We start from the raw sequence: 19,831 nt of genomic DNA, 5'->3' as shown, positions 1-19,831 counted from the left end.
GCTGCCATACGGCGGGCAGCGGTTAGCGCAGCGCAGGGCTAACTGGACATCGTTGAGAGAAGCTTTTGTCCTATAATGGACGGAATTCTAATGATAATGGTGTGTGGTTGTGGCAGTGGTAGTGGTAAGAGTGTGATACCACCATTCTTACGTTTGGCTGAATTAATATTTAAACAGGTCGCTCATTGTGCAAGTATCAATTTTGGGCATCCACCTAACATATTCAGCTGCAATAAAGCCGCAGGCACGTCAAAGGTTGTCAGAAAGGCGTGAGCGTCTGTGAAAACCATCGAAAAAGTAGTTTACTCACTCCTGTCTGCTAAGAGAGCTGAAGCAACCTTTCGCCCGCTAATTGACTTCCAAGGTCCGGATAAATTTTATTAACCTTGTACTGCAGTAATAATAATCATAGCTTCCAACGTCTATTCGGCCGAACATTCGCGTTTAATTCTTCTGCTATGCCACGTGCTATCAAGTGTTGGAATGGTCTTCCGGATTGCATTGCTACTATACGTGGCCCACTAATGTTCAAAAACGAATTGGCCACCTTCATGCATTCCATGATACAGTACATAAATTGTGTTCGTATGTGTAGTCAAATCCATGCAGTGCCGCCATTCGTTTGCTGTTTTTTCTTCTGTATCAATATAATACGGTTTTCTTCAAGTACATTGTAATAATTGTTTGCAGTCCAATGTACTAAATATTGTTTACTTTTATTCTTTCCACTTTGTACCATCTTTTGTCTGCTAAATATTTAACCCCTCCCCTCACACAATGTTCCAAGTGTGGAACCTGAGAGGTATTTGTATAAATAAATAAATAAATAAATAAATAAATAAATAAATAAATAAATAAATAAATAAATAAATAAATAAATAAATAAATAAATAAATAAATAAATAAATAAATAAATAAATAAATAAACAAGTATGCTGTAAGAAATGAGAGCTAAGTCGACCGCATGTTACATCTTTTGCGTTTGTATTCCAGGGTGCTGCTCCTAATGAGCCATGGACAGAAGTGAACAGAGAGCACTGCCGAACCAGAACCGTGCCGCGGACGCTTCTTGTGAGCACGCAGAATTGGTGAACCGGAACTGTACTGAGTACGCCTCCTGCGGACAGGGTGCATCATCGGTATACCAGGACTCGACCGGGAATGACTCATCTGGGCAGGCAGAATCTCCCAACCACAACTGTGCCGAGGACGCCTCTTGTGGAGAAGTAGCAGCGCCGAACAAAATCTCTGCCGGGGGCACTTTTTGTGAGCAGGCCACTTCAGTCAACCAGAACTGTGTAGGTAATGACTCGTCTGCACAGGGAGCACTGCTAGACCAGAACTCTGCAGTTGAAGCCTCGCGTGGACAGGCAGCATCGATAATGCAAAACTGTGTCGGAGATCAGGCGTGCGGACAGGCTACATCGCCGATGCAGAACACTACCCAGGGCGATTCCTTCGCTTTCTGGCGTCATATTCCACCCCCTCCGCTCTGGTTCCTGCCCAGATTCCAGCCGAATTCCTACTACGGCGGATTTACATGGCCACCATACAATCCCTATCAACAGTACTGGAATAGTAACTACAGTGGTTGGGATGGAGCCTATTATGGCTGCCCTGCACCGTATGCGGCCCAAGCCACAACAAATTATCAGTCTCATTCAACAGTCGTGCAAGAAAGGCCTTCATATCAAGAGCCTACCAGCCTTGTGAGTGGGAGCCATGATGCAGCGCCAATGGATATATCACCTTGTGCTAGCCCTGTAAACGCGGATAACGTAGGCAATGCATCAACGCAGACTGAAGCAGAAGCATCCTCACTGAAATGCATTAAATACTCGAAAGGGACAGACGAATCACTCAACCCGCGTAAAGCGCAAAAAGTTGACCCCCGCTTAGAAAGATGGGGGCCTGCCAAGAGAAAAATGCCAACTCATGCCAAAGGTGAAGGAAGTGCTGATTTATCGGAGCAGTGTTCGTCTGAAGTGAGGTTAAGGTCGGAGAAAGTGCCTCACGAAATGTCCCATGTCTCCGGAACGACGCAAACAGAAGTTGAGAGAATACATGAGGGACAGACTGCCGTTACTGAATCGACGTCTGTACCACCTTGCCCACTTGTGGGCGGTAGTTGTCAGAAAACTATCGAGCATGGGCAAAGTGGCCTTTCTGGGTACACGAAGCAGACTGCAGTGCCCATTGCCAGATTCGACCCAGTCACCAACGATGCCAGGTCCGCAAGTAGTACCTTTGTGAAAAAGCAAAGATCAAGGACCCTTGTTGAGATTGACTATCTGGCCGCAGGTGATACCCTGAGTTCAGGACAAGACCGCCGTCAAGAGCGACCGCCAGCATCTGAAAAGGCGAACATGTCAAGAGACACCCGGGCTGAAAAGGCCTCATTCATCTCGCGGCCACACCAATTTGCTGACCACTGCAGCAAAGCAAAGGGAGCTAGGGGAGCTAGAGCAAAGGGAGCTAGAGATGCTTCTGCAGGAGGGGTTCATGCTGCTGGTGATGCTTATGCTGCTGGTGATGCTTATGCTGCTGGTGATGCTGCCAAAGGCCGTAAGCTGCCGGGGTCATACTTACCACATCCGGGAGTGGACATTTTTACTAGAAGTGCAGTTGACTTTGAAACGGGCCTATTCTCGGGCAGCCGTGTACAACATTTGGACGAACCGCTGATGCTTTCTTCAGAACTTGAGAAGCTCGATGAAGGCTGGCTGTGGTGCTTTGAGTGACGCTGGGCTGAAGGTAATGCCTTTTTTTTCCTCGCATCAAAAACGTTCAGGCACCTGTGTCCCTCCTCTTTGTCAGCGTTTATATTCTGTGTTAAACATGTGTGCTGTTACAAATGAAGTTGAGTGGCGAAGTTAAAGGTCAGTCTTCGAGCTCGATTTCTTATTGATGAAGGTAAGTTTTGTGAGCCGTGCATAGATACTATTTAAGCGCGTCGAGGAAGCGTCACACTGAGAAAGTTTGACCTTCCGCACTGTATATGACAGTTTACCATTGTATAATTTTCTAGCAACTGAAGCGCTTGTTAAGTCGGCGAAGAAATTGAAGCTTTAAACTGGGCAAACTCCGTATGAGGGAATAGAAAAGACAAAACTTCTAGCATTGTTGCAAGAGAATAGTTCGTTGTCTGTTTTTGCCTTTGAGTGCCTTCAGAATGTTTATCGACCTATGAGCATTGTCTTCTACAATCTAATTGCCTGGACAACAAGGCTGTCAAATTTAGCACCTGTACGTATGGAATCCACGTCATAAAAGTGGAGGTGAAAACATGGTCCTGAAGGCGCACACAAAGAAGTTGAAACGCGCTCAACAAACTCGCTCAGATGGCCCCTATCTTCCGGCAGAATCATGTAGCGCCAGCACTCTCCAGATGAAGAAAAACACCCTGCTCTCTCGTCTTGTGCCTTTATATCTGGAATTCTTTTAATCAGGATAGCTTTTGAAGCTTCAGCTATAGTCAATACGTACCTCTTTGACTGGACTTGCCCCTTTATACCCAAGGCACAAGGCCATGGTGCCAATTTCACAATGCCGATACATTATGCACGTTTTCCAGAAGCTGTGCAGTCCAGTCTGAAAGAACTTGTCTGAAGGTTCTTCAACAAATGGTTCTTCAAACACTACAGTGAGATATCGTAAAAAATGCGGTGTTAAACTCTCTTTTGTTTTCAGTGTCCGCTGCAAGATATCCCCAACAAGTATCGTACCTTTGCAATCAATGAAACAGTCGATGTCAGTGCACGTTAACCCCAGGTGGTCGAAATTTCCGGAGCCCTTTACTACGGCGTCTCTCATAGCCCGAGTCGCTTTGGGACGCAAAACCCCATCAACCAACCAACCAGTACTCAATCGTTTCTAGAGCATCACAAAAGTGAAAATTTACCGTAGACACAAAAAGTCCCTTTTTTCTAACTAGTTTTAACGGGCAATGTCTCGATATGTAGCTTATAAAAATTAAATGTGAGGAAATCCGAAATATTTTAGTTTCGTTGCCGCGTCTGTTTTTTTAGGAATGTCGTTAATTATTCGTAATAATTATTTATTTAGTCAGTCACTGAAATCAGTATGTCAATAATTAACATTAAATTGATGCCCAACTACTACTTATCGTAAATAATAATTTAATCAATAATTTTATTAATAATTATGACTTACTTTGGAGGAATTACTAGTGATTCGCAAATTTCGGAATTACTTAGAGTAATTAGCGAAATAATTGCCTTATTTTTATTTTGTTTTGTAAATCGGTCATTTATGCTTTCCATTCAATCATTATTAATCATTACAAATCATAATTGCACTCTTACTGGATGATCGACAGTTCATGAGAACACGCTCTGTCCACAGCCTGTGGTGACATAGCCTGTCCACGCCACTCATGAGGCAAGAAATGCTTTCGCATAAGAAAATGCGTTCGCAAAACTTTTGATTACGTCATGTTCCAGTAAACCAAAATACACAGAGGGGAAGCGAACAAGAAGGAAACGAACAGCCAAGTACACTCCGTACACTGAGCCCCACTAACAGAGGTGATCAGAAACATTAGAAGACACAACGAGGTTCGGTAAAACACAAAATAAATTCACTTGCAAGAACGCACGTTCTCTTGGCGGTATAGTCACGGAAAAACACTAAGCGTGGAACTATTTGTCGGACATACAAGTGGACTAAACCAAAGCCGCCTGCGCTTACAGGCTGGGAAACGTTAACACGCCTCATAAATTCATAACACGAATCCCCCACTTAAGTGGTGGAAATGAAAACGCTGGATATAGAGTGTTGTGCAGTGAATAATTTGGAGCACATAGTAAATTTCAGTGGCGACAAACAGATTGCATGCCGTCACTCTGCCAAACTCTAAGGACCATGGGGACAACAGTCTGAGGATAGCGCTGAAGAGTTTGGCAGGTGGTTTTTCCAGTAATGCGCACTATAGGCACTAAACGGACGCCAAGGCGCTTGGGTGGCCTACATCTCCATAGCACACCGGCATACTCGGGACATGTCGATCCCTACATTCGAAACCAGAGGCCGCAACTCCTAGAACTAATACGAGCTCTTAACCCTGAACGAAAGTGCTCCATTAAACGAATAACCTTCTCGATGTTTGACTTATCAGCACAGAAAAACGTGAGGTCATCTGGATACGCAAATACCTTCAGTTCGTAACTCATGATACGGAAACCAGTGACGGCTCTACTGTTGATAACACTAATGCAAAGTGGCTTCAAGTACAGTGCGAATAAGAGCGGGAACAGTGGGCAACCTTGTTTCACAGAGGACTGAATGCAGACTGGTTGTGAGAAACAGCCATTTACAATCAAGCGCGTGGAATAGTTTTTGTAACAAGGGCGTATCCTAGAAGAAAACTGAACACACACTGATGTGATTTAAAAGAGAGAAAAAAATTACTGCCACACTAGATCGAATGCCAAGTCAGTTCTAAGCAGTGCTAGTTGCTCATGAATGTCGCAGCAATTCTGCAACATCCTGCGCCCAACATGTAGATGAGACTGTACTGGCCGTCCCCTCAAGTCACATTTTTGGTAAGGTCCAATCAAAATACACATTGCAAGCTATAGTCGATTTACGAGTACTTTAGCCAAAATCTTACGATCAACATTAGAAAGTGTTACGGGTCTGTCGCCATCTACAAATGGCAGTTTTACCGTATTATTATTTTTGGTATTTAGATAATTTGGCTTTTGGTACGACGATGGCGAAAATCCCACATTGATACTAGTCTAAAAAATTTGGAGGAGGACAGGGGATAAAACAAATTTAAATGTCATGTAAAATCCTCTTGAGAGGCCGTCAGGTTGTGGGGTTTTTGAAAGTGGCAGTCGATCACTTGCACCTTCCAATTCACTCAAGGTTAAAGGACCACTTATTGCCGCGCACTCAACCTCTGAAAGCGGAGTAATCCTGCACAGCCAGCGCGCTACATGAATATCAACAGCGTGCATGAACTGGCATCCAAAAGAGAGGTGCAGTGATTTGTAGACTCAGTAACTACTGCTACGGTACTTGTGACCAGGGCGCCACAACAGTAGCGCTCTGAAACTCGCTTGGCAGCCACGTGGCGACGCTCCTAAGCAAGGCCTGTCTAGTTGGCTGCTTGGAGTGAAAATCACGATTGCCGCGGGATCGTACACGGGCCGCCCGAAATCGTTCTGCATCGAACTTTTGAAGGCGACACTTACCAATTGCAATTTGCTGTATGTAGAAGCCTGGAGCCTCGCAGTCAAGTTCGTGCAACTTATAAAGGCTCTGAAACAACCGTTTCTCGTGGAGCCGATCTCAATAGCTAAGCCACGAACTTCTTGCTTAGATATCTCCCAAGAATCAAATAATGGGACTTAGGGTCAAGCGAGATTCCAAAGCTGTCCTGACTCGCTGCTTGGAGTATTCCTCATTTAGCAACGAATTAAGCTTCCATAGTGCCCGCTACGATTGAAACTTGGGACGGGCACATTCTCCAGTCCGCGCAATGACCATCGCATGATCGAAGAAAGAAACAGGAATGAGATCGCATGAAATGCGCCTTGTAAGGATATCTGCAGAAACGTAAATGCGATTCACACGTGAATTTGAGGCTCCTGGAATAGTAGTAGCAGTAGTAGTAGTAGTAGTTGTAGTAGTAGTAGTACAAGACCTTTATTCGGCCATAATTTACAGGCCGAGCATGTCGACGGCCTGGGCGACCAGAGTCGCTGTTCTTCCTCCCCTTCAGCGCCAAGCCAGTCGAGCCAGGTGGTGATGGATAAAGAACGGGGGGGGGGGGGGCGGTAGGAACCCTACTGCAGAGCAGCCGGGCAATAGAAGAGGCAATCGGCCAGGTCCGCATATATGTGAAGGTGGATGACAATCCAGCATCAATTAAGCCTTCTCTTTCAGTGATAGCTGATAAAATACCAGGGCTCTTATCGTGGGTCGCACACGCACTTAGTCACCCACGAGTACCACATACCGATCACAGTTTAACGAATACCACATACCGATCACAGTCTAGAAGAGTGGCAATATATCCTGAAGAAAACTGCTTGTTGCATGCGATTATTGGAAGCTTCCACGTTGATGAACTGCAGCGATTCGCCTTGCAGCCGGAAGTCGCAGGCGCCTTTCTGCGTCAATCTCGTACATAGAAAGACACACTCTCTTTGAAAAACAACAACCCACCGCTAGACCCACTGAGTGTGACAGACACACACTGCAATCTGTATCCAATTCACTTTCTATCTCAGTCTCTTGAACAGCTACAATGTCTAGCCGACTGCCGAAATAGATCGGCGCAAGTGTACCTGTTTATCCTTAGACCGGAGCACACACATGAGTGTGCTCCTCGATCTGTAGCGCCGAGGAGATTTCTTGCGCTTGGACTTTCGCCAGTGGGTTTTGCGCTTGATAGGGACGGTGTCCTGGGAGTAGAGACAGCACGCTTCGAGGCCACACTTGGACTTGGCATGCCCACGGCACAGTTGCTGTCATGCAGTGAACTGCGAGGCTGGCAATCATCTGCCTGTACGGCACATCCGGCACTGGCATCAGGTGTCCCCAACTGTGCAGGGACTCGGCGCCGCAGTCGTACCCGCACCCTTTACTTTATTCGGTTCAAGCACAACGCAAACACAAGCACCAAGAGTGTTATTATTGTCGCCATTTATTTCTGGTGTTAGTTCCGCCAGGCACTGACCATCGACATCTGCAGACAGCTGACACGTCTGTGAAGTCTGAATAGACTCACGCTTCACGCCAGAAACGGCAGCACGCACAGGGCCAGTAGTCGCTGATTCCATAGGTGCAATGGCTGACATGCCATCAGCAGCATCCAAAACCTCCTTGGCATCCATCAAATGCTCCTGCAAAGTGTCATCCACGGCATGGGTGACACTACGGAGTTCAGAATACGACACGACGCACCTCTCTGTGGTATGGTGAAAACGCTGACAGTCATAGCACCGAGCAGTACGGCAGAGACGGCGCATATGCCCAATCTTGTGATAACAGAGACACAAGCGTGGCCTCCCTGGAACTAAAACCAGGCACTGCAGACCACAAACTGTCAAAAGATGGGACACGTCGTTGACAGTGGCACCATCAGCAAGAGAAAAGACAACGTCGCTACTAAAAGTACGCATCCGCTCCATTTTCAAAACTCCCCAGTGTGCTCCTCTGTGATGTTGTACAAGATCGAAGAGCGTCAAGAAAGTAAAAATCCTCAAGATGTTCTGGGAGCCAAAGCAGCTAGAGCTTGACAGTCTTCGGTATGGGTCAATGACCAGACAACGACGGCTTTTCACCCGTAACGCGCCGGAGATCACGAGCTAAGCTTTGGCTAACGCTGTCGCGCACTTTACCATCCACACGTGAGACGTCAGGAACACTCCGATGGAACTGATTTCTCTTAGCTCTATGAAGCCATGTAAGGCAGCTCAAAAGTCCTGGGCACGATAGGGATAGGGACGGCCAGCAACGTCCGCATGCAGAAAAACGGAGTTGAAAACCAGCTTACCAACAGGTAGATGCGGCAAAACAGTACGGTAATTATTGCTGGCGGCAGACGACCGGAACAGTACCTCGGCTGAGGGCCGATTTATCTAGTTGGTTGGTTGGTTGGCCTCAAGTAGAATGGCACATACCCACTACGGGGGAGTGGCCAAGACAAAGGCGGTGAACTGTTGGAATGATTAGGAGCTTTAGAGGAAAAGGAGAATTAATAGGGTATAGGCTGACAGATTGGACGACGCAACGAAAGGGGTCCTGTTAGCTGGGAGATCGAAGATGGGACGACGGCTTTATGTGCAAATTTGAATGCATCATATGGAATGGTTCAATTTTGTATTGAGTTCGGTGGAGAACACCAAAAACATGACCCAACTTCTTCTTCCCCTCCATAGTAAACATGACACACACCCGCGCGGGAAATTGGCCAAGGTACGGTGGGGAATGCCACGGAGGTATATGTGCGGGGAAAAAAAATCTAAGTAGAATAATAGAATCACTGAAATTAGAAAACATATGCAGTGTTGAAATTCTTAAATAAATTAAACAAATTAGGTATACCAGGAATAAAATAAAATACGATTTTTGGACATGCGGTGGAATTTTATATGGAGTTACCAGGGTATGCGACCAGTTGCAATAATGTAATCATGAAGGTAGCCGCAAATATTACTTAACGAGAATCCCGTGGCGCTCGCACTAAACGAGAGCAGAACTGGTAGAGACAAGGGGGTCCTAACCTCGAAAGAGGCACCTCCAAATACTGTTTTCTCTGCAATGCGAATTGCCGGCAAGAGAGGAGAAAATGGTCTATTGATTCAACTTCTCCGCATGAGGTACAAAGGTTTGTCATAGCGAACCCGCATCTGCAATAAAGATTTAACTGCGCGAAAGGGTTAGGACAGAAGGGAGACACATTCAAGACGCTCAGAAGCGCAGTCCTAACCCTAACCCTTTCGCGCAGTTAAATCTTTATTTCAGAAATGAACCAACTAGCCCGGCAAATCCTTTTGCCGCATCTGCATAAGTACAAGTTGAGGTAGGGGATTCTGCATCGCAAAAGCGTCATGGACACTTCACAGAGCCTTGACTTACATGATCGGACATTCCATGGCAACTTTAAATGTTGAAACTCCACGGTATTCAGCAGCGGATCACCCAAGCTGGCCGATATATGTTGGAACCGCTAGAAATGGGAGGTCTTCAACAGAATGAGGTGAGGTTGTGAGGACGCCTTCGTCCCCTGCGTTCACCTTCCCGCATTGCACCCCCTACTGTGGTTAGCTCCCTCGCAACGCACCCTTCTTAGTTGTGTTACTCCAACTAACAGGGGAGGGCGCTCGTGTCGCTGCGACACCAGCGCCACGGATGGCGTTTTGCTGCGCGCGCGCGGGGAGAGACGGGCTCTTTGCTCGGGACCGGGAAGCGTGTGGACGTTCACGCGCAAAGCTCGGCTCTTCGCCGCGGGCGACCTCGTGTGGAAACATGTTCCCCTCAGCTCGTCCCGTCTGGCCTCGGAGCTTCCCTCTTGCCCTACCGTGCGCGAACGTTCGCTCGTAACCGTGCTGGTGACTGGGACATCCTCGATTCCTCAGTGTATTTTGTTGTTAGCTGGCGTTATTGTTGTTATAGCAATAAATGCCTTGTTTGTGTCAGCCAGTGTGTCGTTCCTTTGTTCCCGCAGAGCAAGGCCCGCCGTGGTCGGCGTGCGCTCGGTAGCGCTCGCGACCGTGGGGTGGGGTCCGGGCGGTTTTGAACTGTGTCAGCCGCGGTTAAACGGGGAGAACGTATTTATATCCCCAATTTAAAACCACAGAAGGTACGATATAGATACCAGGGGCAGTCAGAGCTGACCTTGCCAATAAATCAGCCACCTCGTTTAAATAGCTACCTGAATGGCCAGGTACCGAGACAAAGCGGACCTCCCTTAATGTGCGCGGAACAAAAAACCTAAGGGAACGCTTCAATAGAGAGGTGGCGGAAGTTTGAAGAGTGACTAAAGCTAAGTACCCGTGTACTAAAGATAAGTACTAAAGATAAGTACCCGTGCTATATGCCTCGGAATTTTAAGAAGAGTCAAACCAAGAGCCCAAACACCTGCAAAGAATACAGGAGTATAATCAGGGATACGAACGGAATAGCTGGAAGCTATATCCTGTGAATATATCCCAATCGCCACCTTCTCACAGCTACCGGAAGCATCAGTGGAGAGAACAGCATGATGAGGAAAATGCTGTAAGTGTTCAGCAAGAAGACTTTTTAGGATATTTACGGGCATGTGTTTTGCATGGGACGGGAAAATATGGTCGTAATAGAAGACGGGATCAGCCTGCGTGTCAACAAATCGTTGCAAGAAGGTCAGATTGACCTGAAGCGAAGCTTACAGATTCTGCGTGAACCTAACTTGCGGAAGCTGATAACGTGGCCAATGCTTAGAGAAAAACAGGTGTGGATGGGGTAGAAAAATGGGAGTATTAACACCGACGGCAACAACGGCAACAACCTCCTCACCCTCCAGAAACTACGGCTCGAGAGCGAGAAAGTCGCCAGGATGATCGCCAGGATAACGGCGCGGAAATCAGGGATCCGAGAAAAAGATACTCTGCATCTAGTGCAGGCTTTCGTTATAAGCCGCGTCGTCTACGCAGCACCCTACCTCCGCCTAAAGAAGCATGACATCAAGCACCTCGACGTTATAATCAGAACAGCCTACAAGAAGGCCCTGGGCCTATCTCTTGCGAAATCGACGGACCAGCTCTTACGACTGGGTGCGCACAACACGATAGATGAGCTGTAGAGGCACACCTCACGGCGCAGATACTACGGCTCTCCATTACTCGGACTGGACGACAAGTCCTCAGTGATTTAAACATCAATTTCCTCCGACGGCTAGACATTAAAATCGACACCCCAGCCTCATGGCGAGGACAATTCAAGGCACTCCACTACATAGGAATATGCACCCTGATTTTCACCAGTCAAGACGACAAGCACGAGCCGACGCTATGAAAAGGCACAACGGCGGGAGTGAGGGCGTGTTATATGCCGATTCTCGGGTCCCGAACAGGTAATGACGGCCGTCGCGGTATTGCACCAAAATAAAACAATTGACGGACTAGTATTGGCTAGCCAGGACGTACTGGCTGCGGAAGAAGTGGTGATTGCTCTAGCTGCAACACACACAAGCTCGGGGTATATTTTTACAGATTCATAGACAGCGTATCGCAATTACCTCAGGAGCAGGGTCGCACCGCTAGCAGCTAAGATTTTGCAAGATAGCTACAACCGTGGCTACCAACCCACACACGAACACCTAATATAGGTACCAGGTCACTAGGGCATCCCAGCGAACGAGAGCGCATATGCCTCAGCCCGAGCATTTCTCCCCCGGGCACCCAGTACGGATGCCGTGGGACCCCCTACACCACTACTAACTTACACCGACATACTTCAGCACTCAAGATTATCCCGTCGGGTCTACCCTCCGCAAGCTAAGACACTAGACAAAAGGCAGGAACAACACCTCCGAAAGCTACAGACCAACACTTACAACCCACGAAGACTACACGCGGTAGACCCGGAGTCATTTGACTCACAATGCAAATTCTGCGGGGAGAAGGTGGACCTGTACCATATGGTAAGGGGCTGACAACGAAATCAGGTGGTGACTGTTAATAGCCAGCCAACGCTGGAGGGGTGGGAGGCAGCCCTGACCAGCTCAGACAAAACTAGTCAAATGCAACTCATCCAAGGAGCCCTCGCAGCAGCCTACGCCAATGGGGTTCCGGACTGAGAGCTCCAACCGCTGCTAGAATCTCCTAAACTACTTCATTAAATTATTTCCACCACCACCCTTCCCATACAGGGCGGCTCAGGTGTCCACCGAGATATGTGACACAGATACTGCGCCATTACTATTCACCAAAAACGAAGCTTATGCAAGCTTTTTTGCTGGTGCACACTACCTCCACTTACCTCAAAGCGCGATTGAAGTGTCCACTGACACAGGGAGCCAGTTATGCGCCTCTCCTTTCCTGAAAAAAAAAAACGGTGTAAACCTTCAGCTGGTTTTGAGAAAAGAAAAGGCGCAAAATTGCCTCAGTTTGTTGCTGGACGCCTACTGCAGCGTGATCGAGGTGTATACTTACCCAGTGAGCTGGTCACTCTTGCTATTAAGGGACCAAACACACAGGGAGAAGCATCGCTGAAACCCTGGGCGAGCGGCTAGAAGTTCTTGCACACTAAAAAGGAATAGCGAGAGAGTTGCCGCTGTTCCTCGCTATGGTGAATATCTATGCATTGTGAGAAAAAAATTAGGCAGTGGCTTAGCTTTGGTTAAGCCTGGATATACAAGCGAAAAGCTTCACTTATGCTTGGTTTGACATGATGGCTGTCGCAGTTCGCTCACAATGCACTGGGTGCACCACGATAACGGTGGAGGCGTTCGGCCGTCCACACAATGCCTGTACGAAGGTGGAGGGGGAGACGGAAATCGGCGCGGTTAAAACTGCCCGCATAAATGCGGAGAGGAGGGTTGCCGGCTGCGACGCGGGAAACACGCGGCTGCAACGAAAGGTCAAACGCTGGGCGAGGAGGCGAAGCGCGCAGGTGTTGGTTGTAGCGGCAAGGAGGAGGCAACACACATGCGCAGTAGCGCGCGGCTCCGCCGAAAGATCAGGTGACGAAGTCGGCGGCAGCGGCAAGGAGCGGCCACCTGCACGGCGCGTGGTGTCACTCGGTTTCGCGCATGCTCATAACTCACCAGTTCAACTCACCCGAAGCTCGGCTGTGACCCGCGTAGTGAAGCTTCTCTCTTGAAAAGGAAATCGAAATCGGTTTTGAGGAAAGATACGCGCAGTAACTGGTTCCCTTCTTAGTGGGAAATTCAACCGCACTGTAAGGGAAGGGATGAAGGTGGGAGTGGAAGAGAAAGAGGAACGCGCTAGCTCTGACAGCGCTGCACCTGATGTTCCATGATGATGAAATAACTTTATTTGCACCCGTGAAGGAATCAGGCGGCGAAGAAGACGAGTCTCTACCGCCGTCATCTTCCTCCCCTTTCAGCAGCTTGGGATCCCTTGGGATTAAGCGGTGCCGAAGACAAGATGGATCACTTTCTTCTGGACTTTTTTCTGGCTGAACATTCTGAACATGGGGATTTCAAACACACTAGACGAGCTCACAGAGGATACCAGAGTAGTGCAACAGCAACGACTCCTACGGAGCCGATCGGGGCTATTCAGCTTCGAAACTCGAGCGAGGCTCAAACAATCGCAGAATATCCGAACAGCCATAAGGAACAAAATCAGAATCCCATATCACTCCCACGGAACATGCACCCGGTACACTATGAGGGCAGACGAAAGGACAGAGGGAAAGCTGTACAGAAAAAACGAGCCAACAGACAGTTTGTGGTTTACAAGGACGCGGCCGAATAGGAACGCAGAACGGGTTTCGTAGCCCTACAGTCAGGGAGGGCGGGGATCGAGTCTCGTGCTGCAGCATCCGGCAGAGGGACGCAACAGCGCCTGACCAGGTGTCCATTGCGCTGGCCCTAACTCAACAGAATGTCAAGGTGATTAAACCGATTCCCAACCAGCTATCCGAAACTACAACCCACGCAGGGTATCTGCCAGAGCCGTCAAAATTATGGCTGCCGGCCCGGCACCGGCAGAGTTAGCCGAATCTGGGCTCCGGCCCACGAAGGCCTGCGAGGAAACGAGATAGCGCACGCATTGGCCTGACGACTCACAGACAGGGAAGTGCGGGCTCGTCGAGCCGAGAGCCCCTTCAGACGGATGAGGAGCCGAACATGTACGATGATATTCTTAGTCATTAGAGATTAGGAAGACAGACACTATGCCGTCGCGGTGGCTCAGTGGTTGCGGCACTCGGCTGCTGACATGAAAAACGAGGGTTCGAACCCGGCCGTGGCAGTCGAATTGCGATGGAGGCGAAAATCTAGAGGCCCGAATACTACGCGTTGTCGATGCACTTTCGAGAACCACAGGTGGTCGAAATTTCCGGAGCCTTTCACTGCGGAGTCTCTCATAGCCTGATTCGCTTTGGGACGTTAAACTTCATAAACCAAACTGAACCGAAGACAGATACTACCTCGAGGAACCAAAGACCTTAGCAAAAATTGCCTGTCGTTTAGCTCTGGTTAAACCTGGAGTGCGGTTCGGGTGTCCGCCGTCATATGTGAGACAGTTACGTCATCGTTTCCTCTCCCGAAAACGAAGCAACAAAAGACGAAGCAGCAAGGGAGCACGTGGCCTTAAAGTCGACGAAGAAAAATCTCGAGAGAACGTGCGCCGTTCTGTCTTGTCCACGCGCCATCGTTGGACGATTGGAACCGACCGCCTGCGGCCATCATCTTACCGCAAGTATTTCTCGAAAAAGAGCTGAGTGTGGTGTGTTCGATGTGTTATTTATGTATGCCGCACCACTGACTGACAGGAGGATGGAGCCAAGTCTGTAGGGCAATTCTGCCGCTCGTAGGAGCACCTGTACCGTCGTGGGCTTCCGTCTCGCCGGCACAGTGAGTATTATTTCCTTATGCCAAGCTCAGTTTCGTGCCCTAGTGTCCACTGATCGGTGCAATGCAGGAGAGATACAAAACTTACAGCTGCGTACCTCAACGGTACGATGAGTGAAGAGTTTGCTGGTTCGCGAAGTGATTGTTGCTGTGATGGCGTCGCGTGTGCTGGCACGGCCATCTGAAAGGTTACAACGGGTCCTCTGTGGTTTGAGAGACGTGTGGGGCCGAACTCGAGGACGTCTAGGTTTACCGCATTTACAGGCAGCCTCCTGACTGCTTCTGACATCCGCTTGACCCATTACACTTTCGTGATGAATTTTAATGGCATAAGGGCATTTTTGTATAGGTCAGAGAGCGCCGTGGCACAAGGTATTTTCTTTTACAAAATGTTGGCTCCTAGACCCATTTTTCAAGGATTTCGCCCCTGCGAACTCGAGCACCAGATTAGGGGCAGGTTCTTCTCGTTGTACCACCGGTGCGTATCCTGCAGTCCCGGGGATCGAACCACGCATCCTCCGCATGCCTGCACGTTTGTAGCTATTGTCTTCGCATGCATGCCAGCCACGATGGCTCAGTGGTTAACGCGTTCGGACGCTGAGCCGGAGACCGCCGTTGGAGTCTGCTATGATGGAGGTAGCGAGCGCCGGGGAGAATTAGGAATTTATCGCTACAATGTGGTATTTATTGTGTCCCAGTCATGCCGCTGCGTCCATGTACCCCGTGCTGGCGGAGATGGCAAGTCGCTTGCGTATGTAGGAAATTATTGCTTTGCGACTGCCGGTGTGGACATCTTTGAACATATGCTTCGGTATCGGAGCTATTTTGATTTTATTTCTTTGCAGTTTCTCTGGGGAGATTGAGCATCTGGAGCTCGTATGACCGCCGTCCTGCCTACACATCTGAGAAGGGCGTGGCCGGCTTGTGGTTGTTGAAGACGGACTTTGTGACGTGAGCAATGCTTCCTGGAGTTTGGAGTATGTGCTGAAAAGGCCAAGTGCGTAAAGTTTTTATGTTGAGGTGCTGGGCGGAAGATTAAGCGCCGTTTTATATGCCCCCCATATTATGGCGTCAATCTGTTCTTCCTGTTTCGTGGTCTTGTGAAAAGGAAGTCCGTACCTTATTCTACTGAGGACTAGCGCGCTAACTAATCGCATGATGTGCTGTTCTCGCATGCCCTGGCAATGTCCGTTTATACGACTAATCATGCGGATTGTTTGAGTAGTGGTGGTCTAAAGCGTTCGAATGATGTGGGTAGCCTTGAGGTTGCTCTGGATGCAAAGTCCAAGTATCCGGATAAGCTCCACTTCCTTTACGGGCTGCCCTTCTTTCGTAAGGTTGATCGGGCCCGATGATATGTATCGTGAATTATGAGCCCGTATTACTTTGGACTTCGCTGTGGAGCAGTGAAGAGCGTTTTAGAGGGAAAATCTTCCATTACTTGTGCTGTTTCCTTTACCTTAGTTTCTTTGTTGTCTAAGGAGCCCTTAGTGGTCCATATCGTTATATCAGCATACAACGTATATCCGATATTGGGGAGCGTTTGGAGTTGCAAAGCGAGCCTGAGCATCGCGATGTTGAAGAGCAGGGGTGACATGGTAGAGCCCCGCGGCGTGCCTTTGTGCGGCATTTATCGAGCCTCGGAGCGTTTGGCTTATGGCTATCGTCGCTGTCCGTCCCGTGAGGAATGCTCGTACGTAGGAAAAGACCTTTTCGCCACAGTTAAGGTCGATGAAGCCTTGAAGGATTGTTTCGTGTGACATGTTATCAAAGGCACATTTCAGATCGAGGGCCAAAATTAGGTGTTCGTGACCTTTGGGTGTTCGTGACCTTGCAAAAAAAGAAAACCACGTCTTAAAAAAATCACGTGTGCTAGCCACGAGTTCAGACAGAATTAGCAGAGAAGTAATTGAGGCTTTACTTACTGCTAATTGTAGCGGAGGTGGCGTCAGTACGCCTTCAGTACTGCCATCGGCCAGGGAGATGGCTTTTCTTCGAAGACAGCTCATGCCGTTGACTCAAGATAAGGATATTACGCATGCTCCTTGATAGTTTCCCTTTTCCTTTATGTGTCCCATTTTGTACATTAAAATTCAGTTGATAGTTGTGCTTCGTCCATTCCTGTACCGTCTTGTTCTTTTCATACTTAGCGCATTTCTACTATAGATCTCAACATGGGGAACCTGTACTGGTGGTGCGAGTCGTCATTGGGAAGTTTGCGATGTTGGCTGTTGAACTACTTGTGTGGGTTGTTGCTGGGGTAGCTTTTCGTGGGGCTGAAGGCACTGTGTGAGGTCCTCTACAAAGTTGTTTTCCTGTTCAAGCTGGGATTGGGTAGGGCTAAAATGTAAGCGTTGGGAGGAGTCCAAGGTTGGCCAGCTCGCCTGATCGTTAATTCTTGGGGGTGGCGGCGGCGATGGTCTCTTCTTGTGCTTCTAGTTCTTCTTGAGGGCGTTAGTGAGAGCCTGTATTATGCTCCTGCTGACAGTTGCGGCCTTTCGAGCGGGACCAGGATCGAGACTTTGACCTGGATGGGGAGGAGCTGTCCTGGTACGAGCTGAACCATCGAAGGCGGTGGTTCGGTTGCCCGATTTTCCGTCCGAGGCGTGGCGGTTTTCTGCACGGCCGTCTGTTTCTCTTCCCCTCTTACTTGGAGGTGGTGTTCGGTGAGTCCGGTCAAAGTCGTTATCGGCATTCTCGTGCTCTAATGACGTGACCAATTCTGCGCAGGCCGCACATATCGGGGAGCAGGTGCGCGTTTCTTCCAGGTCGCGGACGCCACAAATGTGACTTAAGATGTTAGGCCTTGGGCATACGTCCGAGCGATGGGCGAGGCTATGGCACACCTGGCGGACTTGAAGCATGCGTTTGCAGGTATAACACGCCGTTTCGCCCGCTTAGTAATAACCTGCGCGGGGGGGGGGGGGGGGGGGGGGGCGGGGGGTATACGAGATGAATATTATCACCGCAGTCTTGGAATTGCCGAGTATGCGGGCTTGCAGGATTTCTATATTCCTGAGTGCGAACTCGCAGGTGTGCCATGTGTTCTTCGGATAGAGTGTTGGAGTCAATGCTGCGTATTGCCCCTCTGAAAACTCCGTCCACGGCTGTCACGTAGATGTTCATCCGGTAGTTCACGCCGGCTAGCGTGATTTGGATAGTTTTGCGCAGTATCTCTGTAACCGCTTGGTCGGGGATGCTGAGAATAATGATGTTAGAGACTGGATGGAGGCGTACCACGTACGTTGTTTGCAATGGTACCGCCGCAGGCCTGGGACACCGCCCTCGACACTTGGTGGTTTGTGTAGTTCTTGACCTGGACGCCCTTTCTGGGTGTGTTAAAGAACCGCAGTTGGTCTTAACTTCTCCGGAGCTGCAAATGGTGTGTGGCAGTGGGCCTGTTCTTCCATGAACAGTTGTAGCCTGGCTAGGATTACGTGCTCAAACAACATTCCTACACATGGCGTGAGCGAGATGGGTCGCAATTTAGGCATGGCTGCTTCCCCGGTTTAAGTATCAAGGTGATATCGGCATGGCGCCACTTATGTGGTAGTGTGCCCTCATGCCAGTGGTGCACGACGTCACTTGCTGCATTGACCTTTCATCGATATTCTTTAGTAACCGGAACTGTACGCCGCCCGCCTTCGGTGTGGTGTTACGTGCTGTCCGCTGGAGCTTGTCGAGTTTTAATTGGGGAAATAAATACGTTTCTCCAGTTTAACCGCGCCTAACCATGTTCAAAGCCGCCCGGACCCCACCCTGCGATCGCGTACGCTACCCAGCGCACGCGGTGTGCTCACCACGGCGGGCCTTGCTCTGAGGGAACAAAGGAACTGCATTCGGGCTGCACAAACAGGCATTTATTGCTACAACAACAATAACGCCATCTGGTAACAAAATATGCTAAGGAATCGAGGACGTCCGACTGACAAGCACGGTTACGGGCGAATGTTCGCCCATGCTAGGCCAGGGGATATACTCCACCGCCGGACGGGACGAGAACGGGAGAATGTTTCTCCCCACGAGGCTCTCCGCCGGCGGAGAGCGGGGATTCGTGCCTGAACGTCATCGCGCGTCCAACTTCTCGAGCCGAAGAAAGCCGTCCTCCCCCCCCCCCCCCCTCCTAGGCGCGCGCAGCAATCACGCCATCTGTGGCGGTTGTGTCGCTGCGACGCCGGCGCCCTCCCTTGTTAGTCAAGGTAGGTAACCATGCAAGGGAGGGTGCATCGCGGGGAGGCCAACCACATGGGACCGGCGGGGGTAGGTCACCACAAGCTGTGCTCTGATTTCTTGCTCGGTTATGTCTCTGTCTAAGTTCGTTAGCTCCGCGTGTGGATAATCTTTGTAAGCAGTGGGGAGCTATACGGCCCTGAACTAAGGGCTGCACCCTCTGCGGCTATGTATCCCATGACAACAAGGCGGACTACTCATGCGCTCTGAATGCGAAAGAATGCATCCGTAGTGTTCGCCTGCGGCGATGGCGCACTACTCTATTGCAGTGGCCAACGGAGCTTATCATGTCATTGTTTTCGTCATGATTACTGCTCAAGTGCTAACAATGAATTTCGAAAATTTGCACTACTTTATATCGTATACTTATTTTTCATTGAGTTCATTACATTTATGTTTGTATCTTTTTTACCTGTGTGTTTGTCATCAACAGATGTCAACTTGAAATTTGCAATCCCTTCAGTTGAGTTGTGTATTTTGTGCCAATTCTTACTAAAGTTTACTCTGTATTATATTAGCCCCTCCGTTTTCTAATGTACAGTG

The 19,831-nt window shown here is 49.0% G+C and overlaps 1 protein-coding gene across 1 annotated transcript; it reads left to right on the top strand.

The window, feature by feature from the left end:
• The first annotated feature begins 1,013 nt into the window (after positions 1 to 1,013).
• LOC149359765 (uncharacterized) lies at positions 1,014 to 2,741 on the top strand. Its single transcript, XM_089567741.1, has 2 exons — positions 1,014 to 2,433; positions 2,497 to 2,741. Exons 1-2 carry the CDS (start codon positions 1,014 to 1,016, stop codon positions 2,739 to 2,741), a joined length of 1,665 nt encoding a protein of 554 aa, XP_089423867.1.
• The last annotated feature ends 17,090 nt before the right edge of the window (positions 2,742 to 19,831 follow it).

This window comes from Amblyomma mixtum, chromosome 2 (assembly GCF_055824585.1).
Source record: "Amblyomma mixtum isolate Tamu chromosome 2, ASM5582458v1, whole genome shotgun sequence".
Lineage (NCBI taxonomy): Eukaryota > Metazoa > Arthropoda > Arachnida > Ixodida > Ixodidae > Amblyomma > Amblyomma mixtum.
This window is presented reverse-complemented; position numbering and strand designations above follow the sequence as displayed.